Source organism: Eutrigla gurnardus, assembly GCF_963514095.1.
Source record: "Eutrigla gurnardus genome assembly, chromosome: 18".
NCBI lineage: Eukaryota > Metazoa > Chordata > Actinopteri > Perciformes > Triglidae > Eutrigla > Eutrigla gurnardus.
The window spans coordinates 21,098,613-21,126,001 of NC_139929.1; the positions used below are offsets into that span (position 1 = coordinate 21,098,613).

The 27,389-nt window shown below is 42.5% G+C and overlaps 1 protein-coding gene across 1 annotated transcript; it reads left to right on the plus strand.

Moving 5' to 3' along the window:
- Nucleotides 1-223: 223 nt before the first annotated feature.
- Nucleotides 224-27,194, plus strand: lancl2 (LanC lantibiotic synthetase component C-like 2 (bacterial)). Its single transcript, XM_084033820.1, has 10 exons — nt 224-532; nt 1,430-1,635; nt 11,905-12,022; nt 12,113-12,320; nt 13,797-13,944; nt 18,159-18,305; nt 22,786-22,968; nt 25,718-25,894; nt 26,418-26,490; nt 26,863-27,194. Exons 2-10 carry the CDS (start codon nt 1,471-1,473, stop codon nt 26,937-26,939), a joined length of 1,296 nt encoding a protein of 431 aa, XP_083889946.1. The 5' UTR covers nt 224-532; nt 1,430-1,470; the 3' UTR covers nt 26,940-27,194.
- Nucleotides 27,195-27,389: the final 195 nt, after the last annotated feature.

Genomic DNA, 27,389 nt, shown 5'->3' on the forward strand with positions numbered 1-27,389 from the left:
TTGTTTGCAATATTGCCTAATCCCGGCAGCATCGCACAACAACACCATCTGTCACCATTCCGATTTGGAGTCAGCTGCCTGGACTGGGCTGGACTGCCGACGGGTACTGGGAGGGCTGGGCTGCCGACGGGTACTGGGAGGGCTGGGCTGGGTGGGGTAGGACACCTCCTGCAGCCTGTGGTCTGCACAGAGCGCGCAGGGTCTGCCTTTCAAGCTTGAGCGGAGGTGGAAGGGACGCGAAGGGGGGTTCAGATTTGCCCAAACAGCAGCAGCAGCAGCTCCGAGAGGACGGATGCAGAGACCGAGAGAGGGACGCGGTGATGCGGTGACACACGGCAGCCTGAACCGCCTGCACGCGCTGACTGCGGCTTCCGCTCCCCGCTGACCGGGAACAGGAGAGGCGGGACACGGGCATGCTGAGAGGCTGCTGGGAGGCTGGAGGCTGCCGCAACCACCGGACCAGGATCACCCACAACTCTGAAGAGACCCGGGACTGCTGCACTGCTGGTCGGATAGCCTGCTCGTCACATCGGTAAGACTGATTCCGGCCCACCTGTCGCTACCTGCAGTGTTTTGGGAATTATAGCGGAGGCTGCTAATGTGATGATCCACCTCACAGCAACCACAGGGCAGCAACAATTGTTCCGTGTTTCCATTGAGGCATTTAGAGCTGCATATCATCGTTACCTCTATTTAGTTCTAGTGGAGGCAAAGCCATCAAAACAAAGGCATGTTGAAAATCCAGCAATTTATTAAGCATTTGAATGATTTGCATATTTTTTTATTTAATATTTTAACCATTGATGGGGCCTAGGTGGTAAGCTCAGCCTACTCAAGGTGACATTCGTTAGTTTTTTAACCTCAAGTGTTTAACTTTATTAACATTTTGAACTCGTTAATAATGTATTTGAAAGTTTCCGTTGAACAAACTTTTTCTTTCCGGAGTCTTTAGTCTGAATATGTGAAACACAAAACCGTTCAGCCCACAACGAAAACGAACCTGGAATGACGAATATCCACGAGGTTATTAAGGCTTTTTACCCTGATATAGACATTAATATTATAAGACACAACAAAGATGAGACGATTAATCTGCAAAATGAAAATATGTCTGTATTCTCTTCGAAATAAAAGTAGCCTTTACACTATTCAGTCACTTTTGCATATTGCTCCCATAGCCAACATGAATAGTTATTCTACAGCAAAGCTTGACTATTTCTCCTCAAATTCACTGAAACATTTTGTTCTGCCTTTTTTGTATAACAATGATTACAAACATGTTTCCCTGTTACACACTTTGAACCCATTTAACAGGTTGTCAGGACCACTTTCCATTCTCTTGTTACGAATTCGCGTCACTTTGGTGTGCTTTCAATTAATGTGAATGTTCTCAAACGCGATTTCTTTATTCCTTCTTACGGCCGTACAGTGTTGCCTGAGGATTTATGTCCCTGGCGAGCCGCCGTAGCAATGGGAGATAACATGTCCAAGCGACTGAAGCTGATCTCGGCTACAGAGGCAGAGATGGAGGAGCGGTCTTTCCCAAACACCTACCCCGACTGGGACCCTGGAGTCCTCACCTCCAGCTCCGGGGCAGACGGAGACTACAATGAACCCTTTGATGCAGAAGGAAAGGTGGGAGGTTTTGCTTTAACAGCCATTTTAAAAGAACAAATCGGTGCTAACAGAAACCAAAGCTAGCTTGGCACCTGCACTCCTTTCTGGGACATTTTAATGGTGTAACTGAGTACTCAATAAAAAAGCAAAACGTTTATGCCAAATGAAGACGTTGAGGATACTTCCTGACTCTCACACAGGCTAAACTATACTGACGAACACTCGTAGAAGTTGCTGGTTTAAGTTGAGGAAAGTTGAGTTAAGTTACTGCGTCTTGAAGTTAGATGTTGTCTTGGTTTGTAGCGTACGGAAGCGTACTTGAATTAAAAATAAAATTCACCCCGTTTTTCTGAATTAACGACATCATTATCTCGGAATTACGAAAAAAAATGTTCTGAAAAAAAAATCGACATTGTTCTTCTGAATCAATGAGATGCTTATATTGGAATTATGAGAACGGTTATTTAGAATAGAAAAAAACGGTTCTGCTCTTTTTTTCTGAATAAACGCCCTCATTCGACCATGTCCGGTATTGTTATTAGTTTGACGACGTTGCGCAGCACCTTCCGTTTGCCGTTGTTTAGACGTAAAGCGCGTTCTGATCCGCGGGAGCGAGCGTGGAAGTTAGCGGTAAGATCAAAGTGCGAAGACTTCCGGTTTCAAAATAAAGCCCAAACATATAACAAGTGCGAAAAAAGGGAATATTAGATTAATTGGGTTGTATAAGGGGAGAATTCACTGACCAGTCCTCTTTCAAATACCACATGATACAAATAGCATATACACTCAACAAAAATATAAACGCACAAAGAAAAACTTGTAGTTATTGTTATGTGACAAAACAGAGTAACTATCCAAAAACAACTTTATCAATAAAGTGGCTTTAATTTGCGAGCATTAGGATCAATTTCAAAACAAAAGTCCTGGAGTAATGGCAGGAAGAACACAATGGGGGTCGATGATCCAAGTTCACAAACGTCAATAACGTGTGTGTCCACCATTAGCCTCATGCAGAGCGGTACACCAGCAACGCATGGACATCATGGTTGTCGATCGTGGCCTGGGGGATGTTGTCCCATTCCTCCTGCAGAGCCACTTGAAGTTGGCGGCCGTTCTGGGGAACTGGAACCCGCTGGCGGACACGCCTATCCAGAACATCCCAAAGGTGTTCGATAGGTGACATGTCTAGTGAATACGGCGGCCAGTTGAGGACAGGAATACCCTCCTGTTCAAGGAAGTCCCTGCATATCCTGGCAATGTGCGGGCGGGCATTATCTTGTTGGAAGGTCAGATGATGGAGTTCAACAAAGGGCACGACAATTGGTCTCAGGATTTCATCTCGTTAACGTTGCCCATTCAGGTTGCCATCAATGAAATGCAGACTTGCGCTTTCCCTAGCAAATGCCTGCCCACACCATCACACTAGCGCCACCATGAGCCACCCGTTGCAGAACATTGGCGTCAGCTAGGGATGTAACGATACACGTATCGAAGCTGAAATCGCGACACTCAGATCCACGAACCTGTCTCGCGCCACGAGAAGGCAGAATCGCGACACAACTTCCGGTCCAGATCAGCACTATGAGCTGTAAGTAACACCACATTAACACCGCAGCGGTCGTTCGCTAATTCTCCGCCGTTGTTCGTTCACACGGAGTGAAGCACCGCTGGAGTAAAGACGAACCGCTGTGTAATTCACAGAAAGCAGCGCAAAGAGACGTCCCGGTACACGTCATGATGATGACGTGTGTGCGTTTTCAAGGGGTTTCCCTGGAGTCTCCCTGTCACTGAAAACCCGACGGAGGCTAAAGTTCACTGAAGTCTCGGTCCGGAGGGCTGACTGTCGCAGTGTTTTTTTTTTTATCCTAAACACTCGGTAAGTTAAAGTTTTTTTTGCCGGTGACAGACGCTGTTTATCGGGCAGAAATGTGAGGAGGAGTCGGTAGGACGTGCGGGACGAAGGACGCTTCTCCACGTACAGCTGCGGTATTTGTTTCCCCGTTGCCAAAGACAGTTACAGTTACTAGTTGGTTCTGCAACGTTGCTTTGTGGGACATTTCTCTGTAGTAAGTTGAGTGAGGGACCTGTGCAGTTAACAGACCATCAAATAGACACGCCCTCCACGCCAAATCTGCATCTTACATAAATCAAATGTTTAATTTAAAAAAATAAATAATATCGAAATTTGTATCGAACCGTGGGTCAAAAATCGTGATACAAACCGAATCGTGAGTTTGGTGTATCGTTACAGCCCTAGCGTCAGCGTAACGCTCACCAACACGGTCCCAAACACGGAGTCTGCCATCAGCATGGTACAGCTGGAGCCGAGACTCATCACTGACAGTGGAATGATGCACTTTCAGTTGTGTTGCCACAGCTGTAACGCTCAACCCAGCACTCAGCATGCCAATGGCACGCTCCCTCATGATTTGTGACATCTGTGGCATATTGACAAGTGACAAAAATCCACATTTTGGTGTGCCCTTTTATTGACCAGACCAGAAGGAGTGTCTGTGTACTGGTCACGCATATTGACCACCACTCTGCCATGCTCCATGACTCTCGTGAGTTGAAATACGCAATCTGAGATTGTAGTCAATAGGAGTGGCCAAGTGACACTGGACTACTGGGTTTGAGCAAAACAAATCATTCCATAAACAAATGCATCAAGAATCTGAGCAAATGTCTTGACATTCTATTTTTGTTCACCATTTCAAGTTTGTGCGTTTATATTTTTGTTGAGTATATAATAAAATAGTCTAGATTTGAGTCATAATTAAGCAATTAAGCAAACAAAGAAAAATATATACAGCACTTTTTACAGACACCAGTCACAAATTGCTTAGTGGAAATACATAAATAACCAATATCAAGTAGCTCATGCTGTTCAGACTAAAATTAAATTAAATTAAGTTAAATACATCAAGCTCATTAGAAGACTATTCTAAAACTGAGGGGTCACTGCTACGTTTTCGTTTTAATACAAGAACTATCCGTCCAGATGAGTTTTTTTTAGCACTGTGTCAGAAATGATCTCCACCCATACCAACATTGCTGAAAATCATCTTACAAATAATAGCTTACATTCTCCTCCTTCTTGACACAATGGACCACAGTTAAGCTATGTTTCTTCATCAAAGAAACAAGATGGAGTCTGCTTCCTGATGTGAGCATCAAACTCAGAGACTAAGAGATAGGAGGATGACTCCACTGAAATCCCAGAAAAGCTCACATGGTGTTTTTATCCTGTAGATTAGAATAGAATCGAACAATCTCCGTCATCTGCAGCCATTAAAATATAAATTGAGACCATAAGGAGAAATATTTCAGTGGGGCATAGTTTACAGAAACCACATTGATATCAATTATTATTATTTTTAAAGAAAGGGAGTTTAAAACTAGGCCTGTAATTCTTTGGCAGGGGGGACCAGGTTTCTTCAACAAGGGTTATAGCCCACTTACAAAACTGGGGACACACACTGATAAAAGAGAGTGGCTTAAAGTATTGACTGTGCAATGTTCAATGAGGTTAAAAGCCTTTAAACACAGAGAGCTTGGTCGAACATCGAGAGGATCGGGGAAGGTTTAATTTGTCTTCACAAGCATGCATGGACACAGGACAAAAGGAGTCTAAGATGGATGATTTGAGGAACCACTAGTGAGTGGAGTGAATAAAGGTGCCCTCCAACCTTATTGATAAAATAAATGAGCAAGTCTCCAGAGAATAGTGGTAAGTTCGGAGTGCTGAGAGAGATAATGGGGTTTATAGCATCAAATCGCTGGAAGATACTAGATCAGAGGACTTCACCATGTAATTAAAGAGGACCTATTTGGGCTCCTTTTCTGGTTCATACTTGTATTTCATCTTCCAATTATAACACATTTACATGCTTTAATGCTTTTTTAAAAACACTGTACTTTCCTATCATGCTGTGCTGCAGAAGCTCTTCTCACCCTCTCTCTAAAATGTTCTGTTTGACCTCCTGCCCCTCCCTTCCAAAAAGCCCAGTCTCCTCTGATTGGTCTGCTGGTCCACTCTGTTGTGAGTGGCCAACCACTTGTTTGTCAGAAATGTCCCTCCCCTTATCATGACCAGAGAACAGGAGTTGTACTGCTGAGGAAAGGTGTTGAAATTATTTTGAGTCTCTTGTTCTTCAGCTCCTCTTTCTTTGCAACATTTGCAATTTAAAAAGAACAGTAAAGGCTCGCTGCTTACCATCTGGCATTTAAGCTTTAAAAGCATACGGCAAGTCCACTACCATGGCCGTCAGCCCGCGTGTCCTGATAAAGTCTGCAGAACAAAGCTCAATCGTGTTTCATGCAAGAACAGTCCATACGTTCACTGCAAAACAAGTAGTGTTGAGCTGGACCTGGTCCAATGTGGTCTAGATGTGTTTCCAATAGTATTTGGCTTCTCTGGGATAATTTAGTGACAAGACTCAATATGGTGTTTTTGATCTGAAAGCTGGTCTTATTGAGTCTGCCTTTTTTTGCATTCTCACAAATGGAATAAAGTGTTGCAGAAAGGATACAGGCTTTACCTCAATGACTACAACAGGTGCAGAACCATCCATCCATCCACCGTCTACCGCTTATCCTGTATTCAGGGTCGCGGGGGGGCTGGAGCCGATCCCAGCTGTCATTGGGTAAAGGCAGGGTACACCTGGACAGGTTCGCCAGTCTATCACAGGGCCGACATGTAGAGGCAAACAACCATCACACTCACATTCACACCTACGGGCAATTTAGAGTCATCAATTAACCTATCCCCATCCTGCATGTCTTTGGACTGTGGGAGGAAGCCGGAGAACCCGGAGAGAACCCACGCTCACACAGGGAGAACATGCAAACTCCACACAGAAGGAACCTGGGCCTGACCCGGGAATCAAACCTGAGACCCTCTCGCTGTGAGGCGACAGTGCTACCCACTACACCACCGTGCAGGGTGCAGAACTAATGAAAAATATTGAACGATGATTGTTTCTAAAGATTTGGCTTTTGAATACTCGTGTACTCTGCGCCACCTTAAGATATTTAACAATAACTCTGTGGCAGGAGTACATGGTGGGTGGTTGCAAGAGGCACTTGGTTGTGTGTGTGTGTGTGTGTGTGTGTGTGTGTGTGTGTGTGTGTGTGTGTGTGTGTGTGTGTGTGTGTGTGTGTGTGTGTGTGTGTGTGTGTGTGTGTGTGTGTGTGTGTGTGTGTGTGTGTGTGTGTGTGTGTGTGTGTGTGTGTGTGCGCGCGACTGAACAAACCATTGTTATGCTAAACAGTAACATTAATTCTGGTGAAACAAGCCGTGACTTTGCCTCTGCTTTGTTCTCTTGCCTTCACTATTGATCTCTTCCATGGATGACTGTAGCGGTGAGAGCAGACAGGCTCGGTCACAATCCCTGTTTGAGGACACTCTGTGTTTTAGCCTTTAGGACTGTCTGTTCTGTTTGGACTGGACTGGGAAAAATGATTTTCTAACTGACAAGCAGCTGCTTTGGAGCAGAATGCAGACTAGAGCAGACCGTGTTTTTTTTTCTGATAGCATCCAGGACCGGCTTCAAAGCAATAGCCTTATTTCTTGTGCAGTGGTAACGGCAAGAGATTAATCATGTCTTGATCCGTTTTGAATTGTGCCATAAATTTCAAATATGATGTTTGTTAATTTTACATTCTGTGTTGTTATTAGAAAGACGATACACCCAAAAGTGCCAAACCATGCTTATGGCCATATTTACATTTAGGTCATTTAGCAGAGGCTTTTGTCCAAAGCGACTTACAATAAGTACATTTGTCTAAAGAAAGAAAGAAACCACAACATATCATTGCCGATAAAGTAAGAGCTAAAAAATAGAAACAAGTGTGAGGTCCTCGTCTGAGTAAAGTAGTAGCTGTTCAGCAAACATACCTTAAGAACAACAGTGCTATGATCAAAGTGCTCTAGGTAAGGTTTTTTTTTTCGAGTCGAGGTGAAGTCTGAACAGGCGAGTCTTGAGCCTTTTTCGGAAGATGGCAGTGACTGTGTGAGGTGAGAGATGTATTTCACTGAGCAGTTTCACAAAACTACATGATGTAATGACAAACTGAGACATTCTGGACTTTCAAATGTATCTTTTCAGAGCTGCAAACTTGTCGCTTTTCGGCGACAATCGCCGTTTTCTTGGTCAATTTGGTCATTCACGTGGATCGTGTAGAACCGGAGAGTTTTCTTTTTTGGGGGGGGGGGTCCAGAATTGCGAACAATTATTGGATCATTCTTATTGTTGTGTTTTCTGTGCAGTTATGTCATTTGTGTAGTTTATTTTTTATTTTTGTGTATGTTAATCCAGAGCTAAAATCCCGCAAGTAATATTCATTGAGAACCGTTCGAGGTTCAGCAGCCCAATGGTGTAGTTCCTCTTTAAGAGATGGGTGAATGTGGGTCCATGTGACCGGTGTTTACTCCGTGAAAAGGAAGCGCAAGAGTAGTTTCTTTGTACTGACTTTCAACCCGGTATGCAGCCACTTGGTAAGCTCTCTTAAGTTCTTGTTTTCTTGTGTGCTTTCATGTTGTACGCTTCATGTTGTCTGCTAACGCTATGCTGTATCGTCGCTCTGTGTTTTGTCCGCTCCCCTGTATTGTACGTTAAAGCAAACGCGATAACGCTATGCTCCGGTAGATCCAAGCAGTTAAGTTACTGACAATAGAAGTTAAAAGTTAATGAAATGGTGAAGCTGTGGCACATAAAGATAATATTTGGATTTATAACGTTGTTGTTCCATCCGTGTTTATCCATACTTGTTTGTTTAGTTTTGATAAGTGAATCACAGGGACCGGCACTTGACGTGGGGGTTGCACTTCCTGGTTTGCCGCGGGGCATCATGTAAGTATGCTGAGTTTTGTTAAGTCACGACTAGTGTCATTTGCATAGTACCATCAAAAAAAAAATCCCCCCGTGACACTGTCACCTTTTTTCCTCTGAGGAGTTTGCAGGTCTGATCTTTTAAATTGACTAAATATGTGAAATTCATGGTACAATTCAAATGGGATGAATAAATATTTTTCCCCCGCTGTTGACTACCATATAGTTTCCAAAATAATATCCCATGGGGGACACCGGAAGGGGTGGTGTCACCGTTCTATTGGGACAGTGGATTTGCTATTGTTTCTTTTCACGTAACCTGTAACCCAACAAGCTGATTTGCCCTTTGACCTTGAAATTAATGCTGCATTACTGTTGGTAGATTACTATTTAGCTGGACAAATGCTCAGGTTTGCATAGAAAAAACACATTGTTGAATCTGTTCCATCCACTTTTGTCCATGTGTTTTTGGGTGGCAGTAGCTTAGTCTGCTGGGAGGCCTGGAGAGGTGCCAGTTCACCTCCTGGGCATTGCCCAGGTGCACTTGAGCAACCCCTAACTGCTCTGAGTGCCAGCCAAGGATAGTTGAAGCCTGTTTTAGCATTTCTTATTGGTTTATCTGTCCAAAGAGCGACCCCATCCCGATCCATTACCTAGTAACTGGTGGCGGGAGGATGTCGGGGAGCAGATGGAGAGCTCCGCTCTGCTGTTGCAGCCTCATAACTCTGTACAGGACACATGGTGGGACTGGATCCCGTAATAGGCAAGCGACCGCTGCACTCTGCCCCCTTGTTGGCATTTATGATTTGAAAATATTATGTCAAGATTACCCTGGCAAAAATAATTGTGATTTATGATATTGTCCCAATGATCATCAAAATATGATTAAAACTCTCAAAATGGCTGCAAAACATACTGGATTCACTTTACATTTTGTTATGAAACACATGTTTTTTGCATCTTTTCTTGTGAAAGACAATCAAATATTCATAAAATTAGATGGTCATAAATCAGTGTCTTCCTGCATAAATTAAGGTTAAATGATAAATATATAATATGCAAATCTATAACAAATTAAAATTAAGTAAATAATAAATATTTTTTTATTAAATAATGGCCAATTTCTTTTACTTCTCTACCATGTTGACAAACTATACTGATGTTTTCATGTCAGTAAATCTATTATGATCTCTGTGTGAGTTGATGAAGGGAAACTCGGGGAGTGGGCGGGGCTGGGTAACGTCCACTACTTTATTGACCAACAGTTAACAGCAGGGACAGCCCAAAAGAAAGTTCCCACTCCCACCGGTCCCGTCTCACTAATCACTTCTGTTGGAATCCTTTCCACAACACTGATAAGTCTATCAGTCCTGTATGTGCATGAGTGCACTCCAGGCCTGTATGTGGGTGGAACAATAGAGTAATAAAATTTACATAGACATAGCTGAGCATCTTAACAAATCCCCAACATGACAGGCCTATTACAAGGAAACATTTGCTAAGCTGTGATTATGATATTCACTCATGGTAATAATTGAAAGTACACTCAGGCTGGGAATTTAACTGTGGTGTTCTGTCGGGAGATGCAGTCACTTAAAGGTAACCTCTCTCTCACTCACTCACTCACTCACTCACTCGCTCACCTAAATCACCTGTTAAACTAAAGAAGCTCAGCGTTTTTAAGAATTAAAATAAAGTACAAGCTGACATATGCCTTCTGCAAGAAACGAATGTATCGGAACCAGATCACAATTATTACATTATCCAAGTACAATCACTTGTTCTCTGCTCATTACATCACGGTCCACAATCGCCACCGCCGGTCGGTCCGCATCAGTGGGAGTGGCCTGCAGAGCTGTGCATTATGGGAGTTGAAATGTATTTTACATTTCGACTACATATATGACCCACTTTCAATAAAGTCATGTTTCCACGAGTGAAGTGGTCCTTTAAGTTGACATTGCAGTTACCTGCTTTGTGTTCTTCATATTAATGTTGTATCTTGTAAATGCAGTGCACCCTGTTGTACAAGCCATGTTAGAATTACATTCACAGCACTTTGTATATTACATTCTTCAAATATCAATGCATTTATTACTGCGCAAATCGGCCACCACATAAAAATCGATCCAGCTCTACAGTGAATGGAGAAATGGGAGTTCAACAAATAGCTGTGTCTGTTTCTGTAGCTCCTATTTTTATTCAGTTCACACTGAAGGCTGAATGTGAATGGAGCCTGTAGAAAATAAATTATCCAACCAGGCTTTGAAGCATGGCCTGACCTATGCTGTTAGGTCTGTAAAGGGTAAAATAGAGCCCAGGGCCTTGTGGAAAATAACCTAATTAACATAGCGTGTTTCCTGGAATGAATCCTAATGATGGAGCGTCTGGGTCATAACCTACTGGCTGATATCTGAGAAATGATTATACTTTCCCCCACTGACGGTATGTCACCAACTCAACCCACTTTCAATCATTTTATGGCCTCTGGAATTAACAAAGCAGATGCAGCGCAAACTATTTAGATGAAAGCGGACTTTTTTACTCGTCAGGTCAAGCCATTAGTAACAGAGCAGAGGTGTAATCTGTGGAGGTGACATCAGTTACTGAGCAATCTGCATTTTTGTTTGGGAATCCGTGTGGCTCCAGCTTCACACCAGAACCCAGATGGATCCAGATCCAGTAAGGTTGCTGGTCTGGATGCCGCTCTGCTGCTAGTGTTGCCAACACCTCAGAAACAGCAGTAGGTCACTATTAAGGCAACGTTTTCGTAAATCACAGATACCTTAACATCTTATAAATTGTCGATCTTTACATGAAAGTTTAACGAGGTGATGTGAAATTGGTGTCATGTAATCCACTAGATGGAAGATGTATCGTGGTGTTGGAGGTGTTGGGACTACAAAACATTCTTCCCTGATAAAACAGTACAGACACCGTTCTACAGAGAGCGCACACATCTGCCATCAAGCTACAAACGGCATTTACATTAGGCAGGTCTAGTGATCGAGATGTGTTCTCACAGCAATGATAATCATTTTAACCAGAGAAAGCGACCGCAGCAGTATAATTATTAGTTACAAATGAATTTCTTTAATAAAATATTGTCCTTTTGGGGAAAATCCCAAGGTTTTCAATCATTCATTATATTATTAATAACAGCTTATAAATCATAGCTTATTTTTCCCTTTAGCTCTCTCCAAACAGGAGAAAAAAAATGTTTGGTTGTATGGACGTTTGACGTTTCAAAATCGAAACAAGGTTGGTGTAGAGGCGTGAAAATGGTTTGACACGGGTCATAACGTGTGTTTGGCCATTTAAAATAATAGGTGTACTTCAAAATGCTGCAGAAGCTTTTAGTGCATTTGGGCCGACAGTCTCATGATTGTAGGAACAGTGGACAGACAAACAAAGAGGGTTGGGGTTTGTGATTGTGCCTTCTTTCTCTCTTCAGGTGAGCACATCATTCCAGAGGAAGGTTGAGAATAAGATCAAGGATCTCCTCCAGCAGATGGAGGAGGGGCTGAAGACCGCCGACCCCCATGACTTCTCCACCTACACCGGCTGGACAGGTGTGTAGCCAGCACTGTAAAACTTCAAAGAAATGCCAACTTCATGTGACGGGTTAATCACTGACCGCCAACATACCATCTTCACTGCAGGCATTGCCTTGCTCTACCTCCAGCTGCATCGGGTGTCCCATGAGGCCACCCACCTGCAGAGGGCATTGGACTATGTGAAGAGGTCCATGAGGATCCTGAATGGCCGTAAAGTGACATTCCTGTGTGGTGATGCGGGGCCGCTGGCAGTGGGGGCGGTGGTTCACCACAAACTCAATAACACTGCTGACAGCCAAGACTGTCTATCCAGGTGAGTGGCTGGGACTGTGGAGGGATGTTGGTCTGGACGGGGTGGTTCAACACAGTCATCTCATGCTGGCCTTCTTAAATGTAGCAAAAGTTGTGGTGTACCACAACACACATTTTATGCAGAGGATCTTTTATGATGCTGATGATTATTATTATTCAAATATGTTTTTGAGGGCAAAAACTAGATGCGACTCGAAAAATCTTGAAAATTGACACATGCGTCAAACAGTGAAATAGCTAGAGTACCTGATACGGGTCTCAAGCCTGGGTGTGACAAAATAGCTCAATGGCGCCTCCATGGTGCATTTCACCTAGATTTAGGAAATGTGGAAGTGATATGCAACATGTTAAGATGTACAAGAAAGTCTCTTGGAGGTACACCATAAACCCAACAGGAAGTCGCCCATTTCAATTTTTTGTTTGTTTGTTTTTTACCATTTGAAGTTTCTGTACTTTATTTGATTACCTCAAATTACCGGGTAGGGAATGAGTCCTTACCCCAAGTGAAGGAGTTCAGGTACCTTGGGGTCTTGTTCGCGAGTGAGGGGACAATGGAACATGAGATTGGCCGGAGAATCGGAGCAGCAGGGGTGGTATTGCATTCGCTGTACCGCTCCGTTGTGATGAAAAGAGAGCTGAGCCGGAAGGCAAAGCTCTCGATCTACTGGTCAATCTTCGTTCCTACCCTCACCTATGGTCATGAGGGATGGGTCATGACCAACAGAACTAGATTGCGGGTACAAGCGGCCAAAATGAGTTTCCTCAGGAGGGTGGCTGGTGTCTCCCTTCGGGTGAGCCGATAAGCGGTTGAAGGTAATATGATGACCTCAAATTTAAATTTTCAACCAATCTCTTTGAGTCAAAAGTAGGCATGGACCAATGTGAACATTTTCTGATTATCCTGGCCAAAATAATTGGGGTTCACAATTTTATCCTGATGATTTTACTTTTTAGTGAAAAAGAATAAAATAATCTAAAGAGATGACCTTAAATAAGCCCTGCCCTATGAAACATTTTTATTTGTGTCCTGTATTTTTTAAATCAAACTCTATTTTCATGTCTCTCCAATGATAGCGAGCCAGACTAAATCATCATGGGCAACATATTGTGAGTGTTTGTTATCCGAGATTAAACCCTGTATTGTTTCCTTCCCAGTCGATCGGCCATGACGAGATACTTTGAGCCGGCGTTTTAAGAGTGGAAGAGAGAAAGTGAAAAGAAAACGAGTTAGCCGCCTTGCTGTTTTTGTAAATTAGATTGTTAATCATAGTGGGTCATTTCAAATTCCAGTTTTTTTTTTTTTTTTAATGGGATTTGTTATTTGCTACAATATAGAACATCTCCAAATGTATTTATTAAAATACTTGTGGTGAACTTAAGACCAGTGTGTGTGGGAAGACGCCGAGTTCTGATCCTTTGCCCTGTATTTGAGTCTCATAGCCTCAATCCCATCAGTGCTTGTGTGTTTGACTGTCAGGCTTCTCCAGCTGCAGCGCTCAGTGCTGAGTCCAGACTCTGAGATGCCAGATGAGCTGCTGTACGGGCGCGCCGGCTACCTGTACGCTCTGCTCTACGTCAATAAAGAGATGGGAGCTGACACGGTGGATGAGAGCACCGTTGCTAAGGTAACGCACATAGAAAATAGAAGATATATCCCTTAGTTATTCCCATTTTTACAGTTTTTCCTACTCAAAGTTTGTATATCTATATCTAGAACTTTGAAGTGTTATGAATCATGGACATATTACATATTTGCCCTTGGACTGCAACAGGTCTCATTTTGTCAAGCAGAATACTGAATTCAGCTCTCCAATCACATTTCTGGGGCAAATTAATGATCGCTGGTCTTATTGAAGCCTTCTTTTTATGCAGTAGCAATTTTGATTGAACTATCCTTGACAACAGGTTTGTCTCCAGACATTAGACGATTCCATCTCACAGTCAAAGCATTGCAGTGGCATTAATATGTGGTTATGAAACAAAGGATTGTTTGTTTGAATCTGGCTATATGGGGGTTAACATAGAATTGCTTGGTTTCTCACAGTAAATCATGATGGCATTTTATAGGTTTGATTTAGATTTGCCAGATCTAAAATTAATTTTCGATCTGTCTCTGCTCTCCCTGTATAGCAAATTAGCTTTTTTCTGAAAGGCTGCTGTAATAACCATCTGTTAGACATCGAGCTGGGGGAAAAGTGGACTAATAATCTCCCTACACCATTTTAATGATTTATTTAAGCACACACACAGACATCACTGCACAAACCTGTGGGACCAGCTGTCCCTTTTAGTAAAGTGCCAGGCCAAAACACATATACTACACACACACACACACACACACACACACACACACACACACACACACACACACACACACACACAGTGACAGCAGGGCTGAGGGAGGATGCAACAACAGTAGAGGTATTATTATGACTGAAGGAAAATAAAAGTGAAGCTTTAAAGCTGCCATTTCCTGCAGCACTGCTCTGCTGTTCATCCCTCCATCATCTCATATACCTGTCTCCACGCCCAAACAGTGGATTCAGCTGAGGGTTATGTTTTTGAGGACTGTCTGCAGTAGGCATGCCACGGTTTTCAATGTAATATTGAACCGTACCTACGCACTTGTAAATTGAGGTATTTTCGGTTTTGCAATAAAATTTCACGTTTCCATCATTGTGTTTCTTTCTGAATTGTCAGAGCTTTAGCATGTGTTCATGTGCTGCGATGGGGAAACGCAGATTTGCAGCGCTTTTCCGTATTTAGCGATGTGCTCACGCTACACTTTTCAGCACTAATGTAATTCCCGATTTCTATAAAACAACAGAAAAGCATTGACGTGGAACTGGCTAAAGCACAGAGTGTAATACTGACCCGGATAGTTGGACCTAACAGAGTTATCTCACTGTGACGGTCTGCTATATGTCGGAGATGAAGAGTAGTACTCCAAACCGTCCCCTGTATGAACGTCATATACTAGTGAAGTACAGGTATTTTTATTTAAAACGGTGACTTAATGTTTAATGGTATTTTTATTAAAAACAGTGACCTGTTTATTTCAAATATGTACTTTTACTTTTGAAATAGTTTTACCCCTTTGCATCGTCGTCAAGGCTAAGAAGCACTTTTGCATTTGAAAGTGTTATTTTTTGTGTGTGTGTGTTGCAAGGAGAGGCAGGAATGACAATATAGATGTATAGGAGAGAAGGGATGTGTAAATTACCAGGTCGCTGCCTATAAATCTGCTCTGTCATGAGGGAGGGCGTGCTGCTGCAGCAGAATTGGTTTCCTTCCTTTTGCACTCCCTCAATCTTGCTCCGGGACAATATATAAACTGCTGAGTCAGAACCTCCAGTCCCCAGACATTCACAGTACGGCTCATGAAAACCAAACCTTTTTACCATAGAGATGAATTACTGTAGTTTCTTGATGCAACCCAGTCTCCTACAATTTGTGTTTTATATTCCAGCCCATTCATTGTCCTGCAAAATTCTAATGAACAACATCTGTACGTATTTATTTTTATGGTTTAAACTTACAAGGACAGAGCATTTCTGTAAATGTGCCAGTCCATTTTGGCTAATTTTCAAATGTAGTCCCTGGGCAGGTGTAGCGAAAGCTACAGAAGACACACAAAAGGGTCATTCCGTGCCAACTCAGCCACCCATGTACATGGTACCTCTCAGATTTTGCTGAAAAGCGGTGAAAATATGCCTTATGTTACCAAACAAAGGAATCTGAAGTTTCAGGTCAATATCTCAAACGGTTTGCCCGTGGTGTCCATTTGAATTTCAAGTGCCACACCCCTTTTTGACACATTGGAATTTCGCATTTCATTTGTTGGCATTTTTGGAGGCCCATAACTTATTTTCTAATAGTGATAGAAGGCTGATTAGTGTGTTAGTTCATTGTAGTTTTTACTCCACAATTCTGAAGGCAGAATCAACATTCCTTACTGTTTGGGTGAGAGGTGGGTCACCAAATTCCTAAAAAATTTGGACAGCATGTGTGATTTTTCACTTTTTGTGTGCCCCTAGCACCATGATTAATGATCAGATTTGTTCTAAACAGGATTATTTGTTATATTTGGTAACTTTGCTCTGGCCAAAATGAATTTGAAGGGTATGGTACCACTGGTGGGGGTTTTATGGGGGTCCAAAAACCCTCCTGGGCAGAGGTGACTCTTTTGGAACCCCATATTTTTGACCATGTGGGCACTTGATGATCCTAATGGGATTTATACCAGATAAAGAAAGACCTTTAGAGACAAGACAAGAATCTTTACATTTGATTAGATCATCTCAGTTTAGTAGATTACAGGTGTCATCCTCAGGTTCAGAAGCCAAAGTTGAAGTGCCTTAAACCTGGGGGGCGAGTCCTCTGGTTGCAAAAAGAAGTCCGATTGTATAGAAGTCTATGAGAAAATGGTCCTACTTCTCTCTTGATGTTTTATCTCAGTAAACATTGTAAACATGAGTTTATGGTCTCAATCTCTAGTTTCAAGTCTTCTTCAATCCAGCATGATGTTCATTTAGTACACTATGGTCTATTTAGAGTCCACCAGACCAGAAAGCAAGGGATGCTTTAAGGGGCGGGGCTACCTGCTGATTGACAGGTCGCTACCATGCTACCAATGCAGTTAGCTACTAAGATGACTTTAACACTAAGCTGTAAAGTTGACCTTGAATTATGAAGATACATTTGGCAACAGCTTCACACCAGAATCCAGATGGATCCAGTAAGGGTGCTGCTCTGCTGCTTGTGTTCATCAGATCCACCCGTCGCTCCGCAACAGTCCAAATATGGTCACTTCCTTCGCTGCTCAAAATCCAAGATGGCGATGGCCAAAATACCGTAGTCCACAAACCAATGGGTGACTTCACGATGACAACGTCTACTTTTAATGTACAGTTTATGGTAGATTGTGATATTTTAGACAGTAATAATGGTGCCGGGAGTAAATAATAATAAAAAAAATAAGGACAGCAAACATAAACAAATAGCCAAAGTGCTTCCCAAAATAAATATTGTTTTTATATTTGCTGCATTAGTGATATTTTAATATTGCTGTTAAAGGCAGAACCACACAATGCTGCCATGGCAACCTTCATTTTCAGTTTCCGCAACCAGCCACTTATGCCTTTTCAAACTTCATATGAGCCCTGGCTCATATGAGAAAGTTAAATATTTCATGTGCCGTCCACTGTAGTTATTCTCTTTGTGTTCTGTTGTCTGAGTTTAAAGCTACACCCGGCTGTGTTTTGTATGGAAAGCCCCGCCGTCGTTCTTTATTCTCTTTAACTTATGACAGTTACCTTGGAATCTTTCTCTCCTTTGTCTTTTACTGTGTTTCAGGGTCTTTGCTATATTTACATTTTACAAACGTCATCAACAGAATGATTTAATGTGAATTCTGTAAATCCAACTTTTGGCTGTTGTCTGGTTAATGTGGGCTCTGAAAGCTGGTGTGTGTTCTCAGCGAGTAGCTTTGTTCATGAGGGACATCATTCTGGAGAGATTAAATCACATACTGCTGTATATAGAATACGTCATTCCTGCAGTGAGTGAAAGTGCACTTGTTTTTTCAATGAGTCTGATACGTTGACTGCATGTCTTATTTTCTTTTTGTCAACATTAACTCTCGTTATTGTATTGTTTAAGACTAAACACCATCAGATTTGGTGAGGGAAAAAGGACGAAAGGATTTAGGTTTGAAAAGGAGATTTGTAATATTAACGCTGTCAAGCTGCAGGAATGCAGCTCCCAGAAGGAGAACCAACATTCTGCTATATTACAGTCATCTGCCCTTCGTAACTTTCACTGCCTCTCCAATCCTCAGGTGGTGACGGCCATCGTGGAGTCGGGGAAGAACCTGTCGGCAGAGCAGAATAAGACGGACCGCTGCCCTCTGCTCTATGAGTGGCACAAGAAGCAGTACATTGGCGCTGCCCACGGCCTGGCTGGCATCTTCTGCATGCTCATGCAGGTACGATGAGTCCACTGGCAACACGCCGTTCTGATTGTCTGCGTCTACATTCAGTGTATGGTCTGAGCCAGTGGTTGTCAAAATGGGGTCCGTGGTATTCTGTCCAGGGGGGGCGCAACATGGTGAAGCACTTCCTGTAAGTCTGCTTCAGACTGGTTAGTTTAAAGATTTATTAGGACTTTATGCCAGTCTCACTACTGTTCATTTTCTGAAAGCCTTTATGATCAATAACTTGAAATGGTGGCTATAAATGCTGTCAACTTGGGTCCCAAAATCCCCCTCAGTTTAAAAGTATCATTTGTAGAGGTGGGAGAAATAATCGACTCTATGATGCATTGCAATGCTTTCTTGAGCAATTCTGCATCGTTGCGCTAATGTCTATAATCGATTATAAATAAAAACATTGAGAATCCTTTCATAATTGAAAGTGGCAGCCCTCTGGGACTCATCTCCCTCACCCAACAGTGTGACCGTCTCTCATCTGCGTGATGCCTTCTAAATTCTTTCATAATTGAAAAAGTTTTCGTAGCTTGCAGAACAAATCTAAAACACAAGTAAAACATGGACAAAATAAGTAGACCAATATCTTGGCTTGTAATGTTGGCAAAATTAGAACCATATTTCATGTAAACCTTGTTGCAGTAAAAACAATCTTCTTCAGCCAGAGGTCAGGCCCTCTTTGCAGAGGTCGCTTCCCTTTCTAGTACTTTGTCAATGTTTTTCCAGTGATTCAGCTTCGTTATTAGCCAGAGAACCATCTTATGATTAGTGGACATTAATCAATAGCTTTATTGTTGGTCTGGTTTTGAAGGGTCTTGCTGTCCTGGGCTCCGAGCCAGTAACTGAGGCTGATAACTCCTCCAGCCTCACATCACATACTGGAAGTGCTGCTGAGCTAAATGAGTCCTTTTGTGAGATTTGATCAACAGCCTGCAGTCTGGGGCTGCGGCCCCTTCACATGCTGTTGACAGCAATACTTTTGAGCTCTGGTGAACGACCAAAAAACGATGCATACTTACACATCTCGCATCACATCTACACACGTCTCTTTGGGGTAAATGATTCATTTTCGTTTCCTTTTAATTATTTCTTTGCAACAACAAGCATCAGAAAGCAAGTCAAAAACCGATATGAAATCAACAGTAATAATGGTAACACTACTAATATTTGTGTTTTACAGTCTCAGACGTCTGGGATAAAGACAGAGATGGACAGAGTACCCGACCCCAGTACTTGAGTAAGAGTACAAATACTACTGGTCAAAATTTACTCCGTTACAAGTAAAAGTAGCTCAGTCGACATGGTACTCGAATAAGAGTAAAAAAGTACTTGCTTTTAAAGGTACTCAAGTATCCAAAAGTACATGCTTTTAAATTTACTTTACGTAAAAGTAAGAGTAAATTTCAAATAAAATGAATGGTTCTAGGCTTAACATAGTTAATAAATATTTGTGTAAAAAAGTCTTTGGGGGTTCATGTCTTCCTGCACCACCAGTAAATACCAACCACTGCTATGCGCAATACAGTTACACAAGATAAGTAAAATATAATACAGTACATATACCTTTAACTAGCATGACTAGATTATCATAATGTATCTTACAGTGTGATATTATCAAGGAAACTGCATCGAACATAGCCCATCTACAGGCATCACAAACCCATAACTTCTGACTTCTGCTATGAGCCTGCCTGTTAATGCATGCAAGGATGTTGTACGACAAAGTATGCATCCAGCTTATTCAGCCCAAAAGCAGCGTTCCCCCAGGATTATACTAGAACAGCATTTCTCAGTAATAAGGCAAATGGATTAACTAAAGCAAAGCAAGGGGGTCGACAAATGTTTGGTGAGTGTTAATAACAAATAACGTTACGTTATGAGAGCGTTTCATTCGGCCATCGTTTCAAACCACAACACACACACACACACACACACACACACACACACACACACACACAGCGCCACTTCCTACAAAATGTAGTTTTTGTGATCAACACACACTCAAATTCTCACAACATGATGACATTGACCGAGACAAATAGAAAAAAAACATGGTGAAAGTCTGGTTAACTTAGGTCAACGTGTTTCTTTAAGTTGGACGTGGAGTTGTTGAAAGCAGAGATGTAGTTTTCCTTCGGCAAACACAATACACATTTGAAAATATATGACTGTTTGTCTGTGTCCATGTTTTTTACTCTGTAAAACTCAAACATGGAGTCCAGATAAGGCCAAGGATTTTCTGAAAGTTCCTCCGGATCATTATCACACTCAGTCTGAGACTCAGCCATTGTTGTGGTTTTGTGTTGACAAACACAGTTGAGAGCGTGGCTACTTTGGCGGTATCCTTATGGGGAGGGATACGTATTTCCGCTTTTACGTAGATCCCAGTGGAGAGCCTGCACTGTGATAGGGTTCCTTCTTTGACAAACACAGCTTGTGTCCAATAGTATTTAAAAAAAAAAAAAGAAAGGAAAAAAAAAAAAGAGCAGACCTGAAAGTAACAAGTACTTTTCAGCCTTTCTAGAAATTAACTTGAGTAAAAGTATTTGTCTTGGAAATGTATTCAAGTAAGAGTAATAAGTACCAAAGAAATCTAATACTCAAGTAAAGTACAAATCCTCTGGATATGTACTTAAGTACAGTACTTAAGTACATTTACTCCGTTACTGTCCACCACTGGATAAAGAGGAGTTGTTAAATACTAGACGGTGCCTGTTCAACAGCCACAATAGTGCCACTTACATTAATATTAAACTATGGATCTGGTTTATCATTCTACAATGTGTGTATATCATTGAAGTGGATCCACAGAGTTGACTGTGTTGTGTTTCTTTTCGCTGATGTTCTCAGTAACACTGAACTCTGGGAGTGTAATGGTACACAGAAGTCAAGCTTCGGGTCACGCTCCGTCTAGTCGTCACGGTCTGCAGTGAGTTCAGCACAGCGAGGTAGTACAGCAGTCCGTTTGCTGGGGACTGAGATAACATAATTACATAAAAACATTAAACGATTTCAGCATAAAAATAAGGAACATTTCTGACATGTTGGTTTTTTACTGTGCTTTTCACATCTTTCCTTCTTTTCATTCTCATCTTTCCTGAAAAACCTGGAATACAATTGTCCAGTAATTTAAAACTAAAATATTTCTGTAAATATTGTGTTGTCCTGGACAATTATTTCAATATTCTTCTATTTTCTTGAAGCTGAGAATAAACTACAAGTCTGTCTCTCAGAGCTCCCAGAGGCTAAATCTTGTTCAGATGGTAGTTTATGGACCAGACTGTTGAATAAGCTGCTCTCTGTGATGTTGATGAAACTTTGCAAACACACCTGGTAGAACATGCAGGTTGGATGACTTTGCATACTGTTGCTCTCTTCCCAACTTTTTAAGACTTGGGATGTCAATGGTTAACCATTACTCGGTTTGACTAGTATTGCATGTGGTCTATGGGTTAATTTACATCTATTTGTTAACCAGCATTCAGACAGGATGCACGGACCCGAGCAACACAGCTGGACACACAAATTAAAAGGCAGACTTGAACGCAGACAAATGAGTACTGAAAACATTTGGATTCATAATGATGCGTTATGTGATCAGCTCTTCTGATTCGCCTTTAGAGAGGCCACCGATTGAACTATTTAGAGTGAATATCAGCTGATTGAAGGTTGTAATAACAACCAAAGTGTATGTTACCGGTCAATCATAATATGCTACAGGCATGTAATCAGTTTGGTTGTAAAACACAATTAATAAAGTAAATGTGAAAAGCAAAGAAAAGGAGCTGAAGAACAGACGCTCCTCTCCTGAAACACTTCCACTGGAAATTTGAACCGCGATGGAGATACAAACCATGCAGCTTGCTTGTTTATGCAAAGTTTATTAATATTGTCCAAAACACTGCCAAGGGACCGAGACTAACAGGCGCAGCTTAGCAGAGTTATCCTGCTGGCAGCAGTGTTATTAGTGTTCTGCTCACGCTTGTTGACTCCTGGGAGGTGAAGAAGAGTTTGGTTGTTGTGTTATCCAGCATCAAGCATGAGCAGACTACATTAAGCATCCAGCAGCCAGAGTTAAATGCAGTCAATGTTTATTAATGTTGAATGTGTACAAATTGCACCAAATTTGACAAAACACTCAACGGTATCCCCAGCAATACGATCAGATGGACCATTCTGGAAATATGCAGACACAGACAAACAACAGACAGAGATGCATTGCTTTGTAATTCTAAAAACAACTACTAAACATTCACAGACGGAGCCGGGTGGAGGAGCAGACACACTGACTGGCTCACATTGTATGGACTAGGCAGTAGAGGTGAAACACCTCTATGTATCTATTTGTTTGGAGCAGGTGGTTGCATGTTGCACATTGCACTTTTTTTTTTTTTTAATGGATGAAATGTGTTTCCACAGCAGGATTGTATTAACTGGGAAAGAGATGGCCAGTGATGATAATGACATCGTCTCTCTCTAGCCAGCAGCAAAGGTCCATGCAGACGTTCTGTCCGAGCTGATCCGTCCCAGCATCGACTACGTCCGCCACAAGAGGTTTCGTTCGGGGAACTTCCCGTCGTCGCTGAGTAACGAGAGTGACCGACTGGTTCACTGGTGCCACGGTGCTCCTGGTGTCATCCATATGTTCATCATGGCCTATAAGGTGAGACCGGTTCATGCATTGTGCTGAAGCTGTAGAGGATGAGGTCTACGTAGCGTCTTTGAGCGGTTTGTTCAGGTATATTCATTTCCTGTTTGTGTCACCTCGCTGCTCCCGCCACCTAACAACCAGCAAAGCTTGACAAGAACGTGCATCGAATAGGCACCTAACGTTTTATGATTTCAAATGGAGCCAGAGATCATATGTTATTCTTTTTATATTCATCATGGAGGATGTGCTTCACTGCCGTTGCCATCGACTCATGATATATTTCAGGCTAAGAGTTTTCTGCATCCATCAATTGGATCCTCCAAATCCGGAAAATGAGGCCGCATTTCTGCCACACACACACACACACACACACACACACACACACACACACACACACACACACACTCACACACACACACTGTAGTAATGCATTGTAGGCTAATTTCTTCTTTTCTTGGCCCATTAGGGAGCCACTTGGCAGCTAATGTGCTGAATTGTGGCATTCTCATTCTTCTCACTAACACAGAGACCAGAGAACAAACACAATGGGAGACGTGGTCGCCTTTCACTGTCTCCCTGTTGACAGAACACACAACGGATCTTTCATGTGTTGTTGCAGGAGGAACATTTCAATGTGTTTTGGTGCAATTATTCCCCAAACGGTGATTTCCAGTAGACTGGAGGTTGCATTATGAGTTTGGTTACAGAAGATATGAGCTTATTCTTGCAGTCTTTAATTGCTGAGAAAAAGTATCAGATATTAGGGGTGAGAATCACCAGAGACCCCATGATATTACAATGAAACAATATTATCATAAAACATTATCACGAATCATGAAATTATGTTATCATAAAACATTATTATGAAACGCTCTGTTCATAAAACGCTATTTTCGTGAAACGACATCATGAAACAATTGAATGAAACGTTGGCTACGCACCACTGTGGCCGTTTAGTCACACACTTCCCAAACCGCAGCAAACGGAGCCCATTTTACCCCAAAATGGTTACCGTGGTTACACCACTTCTCTTACCATTGGCAGCATCAGAGTAGTGTCATTGTGATTTTCACCATTATTCCAGAAGCCCTTGATAATTCTGTCCTTAAGCCCAACCAGTGTCCACTACATACCAGCCGGGGCCGCTGTCGGGGAAACACTCCGGGGCTTGCAGCGGCGTGGGGGGAGGGGTCATGGTCGCCTACCGCCAGGGGAGGGGGGGCTGACAGGATTTACTGGTCAAAAGTGATTCACCGAAACATGCTACGCTTCCAGCCCAAGTCCAATAAGGCAATAAACTCTTTGTGGTGCTTCTGGCACTTCTTCACTTGATTCTACTCACTGCCGCTGACTGAAAGGCACAGAGGATAGTAGAAACAGCTTGACATCTCTATCATTCACTTCATGCATTGTGTGGCACATTTTTCATATTGATTAATATATACACAATATTTAATTTCCCATTGATCAACATCCATTCTAAGGATCGTCGCCGGCCTCACACTGCCATGAAAACGTGTTGGATTCCCACCGTGTTCACACTCTTCTCAGTCAGTCTGCTCAGCTGCATGTCTGACAGGTCATCTGTCAGCTCTGTTATGAAATGCAGTAGCATCACTCCGGATTAGATTCATTAGCTCCTAATGAGGTCTGGGCATGTGGGACAATTAGTCTTTTATGTGGGCTCAAAGCTTATCTGTTCTCCGGGGAACAATGTGAGTGATGCCACTCTTTCTGTTTGTGTAAAAAAATATGCCCGGGATTATTGTTGCCCTGACACTTTACAGAGGGCTGAATTCACAAAGAAGGGATCAACTGCTGCTAGCACCATGATTTGTGTATGTCATGCCCACTATCTGCCTCATCTCAAGGTCAGATTCACTAAAGATATTGTGGAAATGATATTACAGCACAAACGTGTCCATAAAGTTTTGCAGCCGAGTGCAATTTTGTAACAGGAGAAAATATAATTTGTTCAATCCTTTTGTGTAGTAAAGTTCTGATTTTTAGACCCCTACACTGGCATTATGTTTTTGGGTTGTCTGAACATCTGTATGTCCACCCAGTCCATTCTCAGGAACACAATATCTACGCCTTGAGGAAGTTTTGTCATGTTTTTTCCAAAATGACATGTAGGGGAGTTGTATTCATTTTATTTGTAATGAAACAGCCGTGATTGCATCCTGTCACAGACACCAGTTAATGAGCTGAGCATGATGCTGTCTTCACCCGGCTACAATCACTGCTTCCATCTTCACTGGAACGTTTTGCCATGACGCCCCTTATAAGTATGCTTCAATTAGCACCATTCTGACTGATGTTGCATTGAGGCTCATTTGCATAGAAATGGGCCAATATTGTACCAAATGTCTGGATATGACTTAATTTAAATACATGCAAATGAGAGAGCACCGAGACACTATTTGCTCAGCAGTTAAGTTATGAGTGCTTGCACCCTTTTGGGTTCTTCTGAGAATTTCACGGTTTCTTTTATTGTTATCTGAGCAGGTTTATCGGCTGCAAACATGACAGATCCTTCTGTGAATAATTCACGCCTGAGTGGAACAAAACAATCAGATCAGACACTTACCTTCACCAAAGAAGACAAAATTACAAAAGATGAACTTAAGTAAAGTTTTTCACAATTCCACAACATTTTCCTGAATGCTGACATCTCGTCGTGAATTTGAAGTTCTATTAACAGTGGTTGTTGTGAGCTTTGTCCCCGGTTGGACTCATTGGGCTCATCTGTGTCTCATAGGTGTTTAAGGAGGAGAAGTACTTGAAGGAGGCCGTGGAGTGTGCCGAGGTGATCTGGCAGCGAGGCCTGCTCAGAAAGGGCTATGGTATCTGCCACGGCACCGCCGGCAACGGCTACGCCTTCCTGGCCCTCTACAAGCTCACCCAGGAGAAGAAGTACCTGTACCGCGTCTGCAAGGTAAGAGCAGGTGGAGGAGTACAATAAAGACAACAGACTTTTGGGCCAGCCAACGATTTTCAGAGAAGCAATGCAAACCTGTTGGACTGTTGTCACAGGTCGCGATGCTGAGGTCTGACTCGCGATCTTCAGCGATAGTTTGGCCGTCTGGTTGACTTTCTCTTGCATGCCGCGAGCAAATCTGGCAAGAAAATACACTGAAAATGTACTATGAACACTATAAATGATATTTTCTATATGATATAAAGGATCTTGTTCTTTGAATTGATAATAAATATCCATCTCCCTGCTGTTCTTTCAGAGTTTCAATTCTTCTGATTCTGCTTCCACATCACATTTCCAAATCCATCCATTATATTTATTAGTAATAGCCGAGTGTCACTGCTGCTTGTGATCATGTTTATTAATATTGCGTATTTATTCCACGTATTCGGTGCAACGTGAGCTTCTGGAAGGGCAGCAGGTTTTACAGCAGATTGTTGCTTGAATGTCTCTAAACACGGTGATCTTAACCTTCCTGCAGTTTGCCGAGTGGTGTTTGGCCTACGGGACCCACGGCTGTCGCATCCCAGACAGACCCTACTCTCTGTTTGAAGGTAATGTTCATAATCAGCTTTCCACCGTGCTGAGGGAAAGGACTGTGACATTTGTCGTTCCTTGCAGGAAGCCCATGTTTTCAATCAATGTAATAGCAGGCTTGTACTTGGCACTGAAGGGTGCTTCTTCCATCAAAGGCCGATTATACAGCACCCTGTGTAATTCTGTCGCTGTCAACTTGGAGTGGCCTTTCACTGAGCTGTAATGAAAGAATTAAGGACTGGCAGCATAACAGCCGAAAAGCTGCTTTGAGTTAGGAACCACTGGCTTCACTGAAACAGCAGGTCTAATCACAGCTTTTAAACCCTGATGGGCCAGATGAGAGAGAAGGAAATGTGCTGCTGGTAGTAATGATGTGTTTGTGCTCTCAGGTATGGCAGGAGCCATCTTCTACCTGTCAGAGTTAGCCACGCCTGAAGCCTCCTGCTTCCCTGCCTTTGAACTTTGACCTGCCAACTGAAGGGACTGAGGATGATGAAGAGGAACAGGGACAAACTGGTTCGGACTGAACTTGAGTCTTTGCTCAAAAGCTGGACAAGGACGTATTGTGTGATGCAGCGTTCGGCCGTGGTCATGAGTGAGTCGTGAGCAGGAACGGAGCAGAGGGGTTCAAACGTACCAACCAGGACGAAGAGGTGGAGGGACGATGCATTTTGGTGGAATGTTGTTGATCCAGTGAAATAAAAGCAGATGCTGGACTGAAGAGGACAATGTCAATGGATGTGTCTGTTCCTTGTGATGGACACGTCAACACTGTCCAAGCTTTCCCTTCATCTTCCAGTGTTGGGGCAACAACATGGACCCCATGTCTCTTCCTCACCCCTTTCATTGCCAGCATGGACTCAGAAGAACAGTCTAACATTCAGTCTTTGATACCATAGAAGAAGGAGGGTGTGTG

Coding starts and splice junctions, on each gene's coding strand:
- lancl2 (XM_084033820.1), top strand. CDS start 1,471: ATGGGAGATAACATGTCCAAGCGACTGAAGCTGATCTCGGCTACAGAG. Junction 1,636..11,904: donor CCTTTGATGCAGAAGGAAAG/GTGGGAGGTTTT, acceptor TTCTCTCTTCAG/GTGAGCACATCATTCCAGAG. Junction 22,969..25,717: donor TGTTCATCATGGCCTATAAG/GTGAGACCGGTT, acceptor TGTGTCTCATAG/GTGTTTAAGGAGGAGAAGTA.